This window comes from Beta vulgaris, chromosome 1, assembly GCF_026745355.1.
Source record: "Beta vulgaris subsp. vulgaris cultivar EL10 chromosome 1, EL10.2, whole genome shotgun sequence".
NCBI lineage: Eukaryota > Viridiplantae > Streptophyta > Magnoliopsida > Caryophyllales > Amaranthaceae > Beta > Beta vulgaris.
The window spans coordinates 9674011-9678360 of record NC_079202.1 but is presented as its reverse complement, the minus strand read 5'-3'; the positions used below and the strand labels follow the sequence as shown (position 1 = coordinate 9678360).

At 35.1% G+C, this 4350-nt stretch overlaps 1 protein-coding gene across 1 annotated transcript; it reads right to left on the bottom strand.

The window, feature by feature from the left end:
- On the bottom strand, positions 1–1915 carry LOC104905813 (albumin-2). The gene is made up of 2 exons (XM_010694451.4): positions 1736–1915; positions 1–1351 (listed from the first exon to the last, which is right to left on the bottom strand). The coding sequence occupies exons 1-2, from the start codon at positions 1736–1738 to the stop codon at positions 473–475; spliced, it is 882 nt and encodes a 293-aa protein (XP_010692753.2). The 5' UTR covers positions 1739–1915; the 3' UTR covers positions 1–472.
- Between the last annotated feature and the right edge of the window lie 2435 nt (positions 1916–4350).

Below are 4350 nucleotides of genomic sequence, written 5' to 3'. Positions count from 1 at the left end.
TGATTCTAAACCCAACTCAGAAACAAGTTGAGGCTCATTTGATTTCTCAGTCACAAAATAGAAATTACAGTTTACAACCTAAACTGTTTTTATGATCCACTTCTTTTACTTGCGTAAGTAAAAAAATAAAAGTTATAGAAATAAGCACAGATTAGTGACTTAAAACAGACTGTAATTATGTGGAACCAGTCTCAAACTTCTAAAGAACTCTAATACGAGTAGTCTACATTGAAAAACACAAGGACAGATTGCAATCTGCTTAAGAGTTAATGTGTGACATAGTCCAGTCTCAAACGCTGATTGATGCGCTTCACAAGGCACAGAACTTTCTATGCAATTTTAACCCAGCCATCAACGGTCCAGCCTGCTTTCCATGTTTTGGGCGAGATATCTCCACGTCCCCAGCAATTGTAAGGCACTATGCCGCGTAAAGAAGGCCAGTTGACGGGAACAATCTCCCCGGGACCATCGATTATGTAGCTGTCGTGACGTCGTCGGGTTCACGAGGGTTATAGTGTAGGAGCATATAAGACTTGTCTTTGAAAAGGTAGACTTGATTAGACTTGTGCGAGGCAAAGGCAGCTCCAATGTCACTTGAGAAGATGGTATCCCGCAAGCATGGAAAAGCATCAGTTATGAGACCACTGGCGATGAGCTTCCGCTTGGAGTAGTTAAGGAGAACATATCGTGAGCCTTGAAAAAGATAAGCTTCATCAACAACCGTGTATTCAAAGGCAGCGTTGAAAACAACACTCTCTAGCACACCCAGGCAGGGAAACATTCTCCAGGTCGGCCTTATGGCTTTGACCTTTATTAGATCACCTGTTCGTGTGTCTAAATCATACCTTATCTTGGCACACTCTATAGCCGAAAACAAAAATGCTTCATTGACACCATGGCAACCAAAAGCAGCATCAATTCCATACTCTTCAAAACCAGAGGAGTAAAGGGAGGGGAAGCCATCGCAAACCAAGAGAGGGCCTTTGACTAGGCAATCATTCCCTGGTGTTTCGGGATCATACTTGATTACAAAATAATCGTTCTGCAGGAATATAAACACTTCATTATCACGTATTGATCGGAATGCCGCATTAACATAGTACTCCATATACTTTTCTGTGTTAAGTAAGGCCAACAGTTTTTCACGGTCACGCCGCCGTGGTCTCAAATCACGGATGCTTGCTTCTCCCTTTTCGGCATTTGTATTATCAGCATCTCTTTTCACCCTTTTATGATTTGGATTTGTATCACCAGTGTTGCTCTCATCATCCCTTTTCACCCCTTTATCAACTGCTGCGCTTCTTCTCTTCTCATCCATAATGAAACTTCCTCTTGTAATTAGGGATTCGTCCTACAATTTAGAGGATTTGTACAACTCGATTCACCATTATATTATATATAAATAAATAAAGAAACCCCATCAAATAACAAACACAAATCAATCCCTCGTATTGACTATTCGATAAATGAAATCAAATTCAACATATATTAGATAGATAATCCCAGATTCTAATGCGAAAAACCAATCAATTCTTCGAATTACAAACAGTTAGGGTTTTGAGACTTAGAACAAAAACGAGACAAGATTTAGAATTTCAGTAACAACATTTCAAATTCTAGCAAGCAAATCTAGCATAATAAGAACTGTAATTGTAGCGTTTTGATGATTTCAATTGCGGCAATAACAATAGAAAAAGCAAAAACAAAAATTAGGTTAAAAATTCAGCAAGCTTACCATGATTCGATGAAGAAATTAAACCGAAATTGCAATTTCCTTGAATAATTTCGGAAATTCACGAATCAATCGAGTTAAGCCAGACCGAATAGGCGACTAATGAATTCGCAATACCAGCCCCTCCCTATAACATACGACTACTCCGTTTTTTCTTTTTCCCTTCTTTCTTCTTCAAAATTCTATTGTGCTCTAGGCAGCACGGTGCACACAATGTACCCAGTAAATTTGTTCTATTTTTGATGAGTAAATGTTAGTTCATTTTAAGCATATTTTTCAGCAAAAAAGTATGTCTATATTTTGTGAATCTGTTTTATTTTCGATAAGCAAATGTTCAATTTTAAAAAAATATTCTTTTAAAACTTATTTTCCACCAAAAATATGTTCTATTTTCACTAGAAATATGTTCTATATTTGATAAGCATATGTTCTATTTAAGTAATTGAATTCTAGTAATGTTCCACTTCAACCAAAAATGTTCATTTTCGTATTTTGACTCTGGTAATGTTCCACTTCAACAGTAAAATGTTCTTTTTCATTTCGACAATAAAATGATCGTTTTCGTAAATGAATTTTGTAACATTCCACTTCAACAGTAAAATGTTCGTTTTCGTAATTATTCGTTTTCTTATTCGTAAATGAATTATGCATTACTTTCTTCTTGCGTTTTTTCTTTTTCCTTTTCTCTATTTTTTTCTTAAAAAAATAAAAAATAAAGTTGGACCGCTGATGTATTTAATCTACTCAGATCAAATAACAAGTGCGGAAGCTAACAGAAATAATGGATAGTACCCTAGTTGATTTCCGATAAAGAATTTAATTCCCACGAATATCAAACTAAGGGTTGGATAGGCTTTTATGTAAATTCTATAAAGAATTTAATCACCAAGAGTAACATAAAAGGTTCGAATTGTTTGATTAGCATAAAGGCAAAGCCACCAACTAAACAAAACAAAACTGGATAGTGCTTAGGTGAATCACGATCAAGGCAACGCCACCACGAAAAACACACTAAGGGTTTGAAAGCGTAAAGGCTAAGCCACCAGCAATCAGAGAATTTGTGTAAACACTCAAGTTTAAGAAAACTCACGAAATTCTTATTAATCACTATGTAAAATTCGAACTACATACACCCTATTTATACTAGTTTAATTATGCTAATCCTAGTAGGAAACAAATAGACTAATCCTAGTAGAAAACATAAATAAGAACCCTAATAGGCTTTGGACAAGTCCCTAAGTCCTATACTCTCTAGACTCCTTGAATCATGTAAAATCCATCGTTTGAAGAACGTAGGCAAAACCATGATTCCTAATACAAATAGAACTAGGAAAGCAATAAAGATATGAGTTCTAACAAAACTAGAACTCTACATAAATAACACTTCTATTTCATATCATGACTCTTCCATGAGTATCCAAGAACAAGGATCCACATTATCTCATGCATCATACTCCCCTTCTTGAAAAAATCCGTCCAGGGATTTTGCCATTTTAGGAGATTTGATCCATAAATTTGCCTTTAAACTGTCCAGAACTTTGATGCAAGTAAAAGTGAAGAATACCAGGAAAAATACCTCGAAATCACGTGAAATTTTTCCATGACCTAGATCTATATGTCTTCAACACTCGACCAAAATTTCATTCAAAAATTTGAAGCCAATTGTTCGCATTTTATTTTTTCCCAAAACTCAAAAATCTATCTATTATGGGCCATCGAGTTCTTGGATGTTTTTGTGGATCTTGGATTATTTTATTTCACCAATTGACAGCTAATAATGATGTCCTTTGATGAAACTTTATGAAAATTCAAGAATCTTGAAAAAAAGAGTGGATCTTTAAGTGTTTCTTGAAGATCAACTTCTCCCCCTTAAAGGAAAAATTTTTCGAGCAATAGGATGAGTGCTCGTATCTCTCCAATGGATGTCACCAAAGCTCTTGATACCAGATGATGTATTTAATCTACTAAGATCAAATAACAAGTGCGGAAGCTAACAGAAATAATGGATAATACCTAGTTGATTTCCGATAAAGAAATTAATTCCCACGAATATCAAACTAAGGGTTGGATAGGCTTTATGTGAATTCTATAAAGAATTTAATCACCAAGACTAACATAAAAGGTTCGAATTGTTTGATTAGAATAAAGGCAAAGCCACCAACTAAACAAAACAAAACTGGATAGTGCTTAGGTGAATCACGATAAAGGCAACGCCACCACGAAAAACACACTAAGGGTTTGAATGCGTAAAGGCTAAGCCACCAGCAATCAGAGAATTTGTGTAAACACTCAAGTTTAAGAAAACTCACGAAATTATTATTAATCACTATGTATTCGAACTACATAAACCCTATTTATACTAGTTTAATTATGCTAATCCTAGTAGGAAACAAATAGACTAATCCTAGTAGAAAACATAAATAAGAACCCTAATAGGCTCTGGAGAAGTCCCTAAGTCCTATACTCTATAGACTCCTTGAATCATGTAAAATCCATCGTTTTAAGAACGTAGGCAAACCCATGATTCCTAATACAAGTAGAACTAGGAAAGCAATAAAGATATGAGTTCTAACAGAACTAGAACTCTACATAAATTACACTTCTATTTCATATCATGA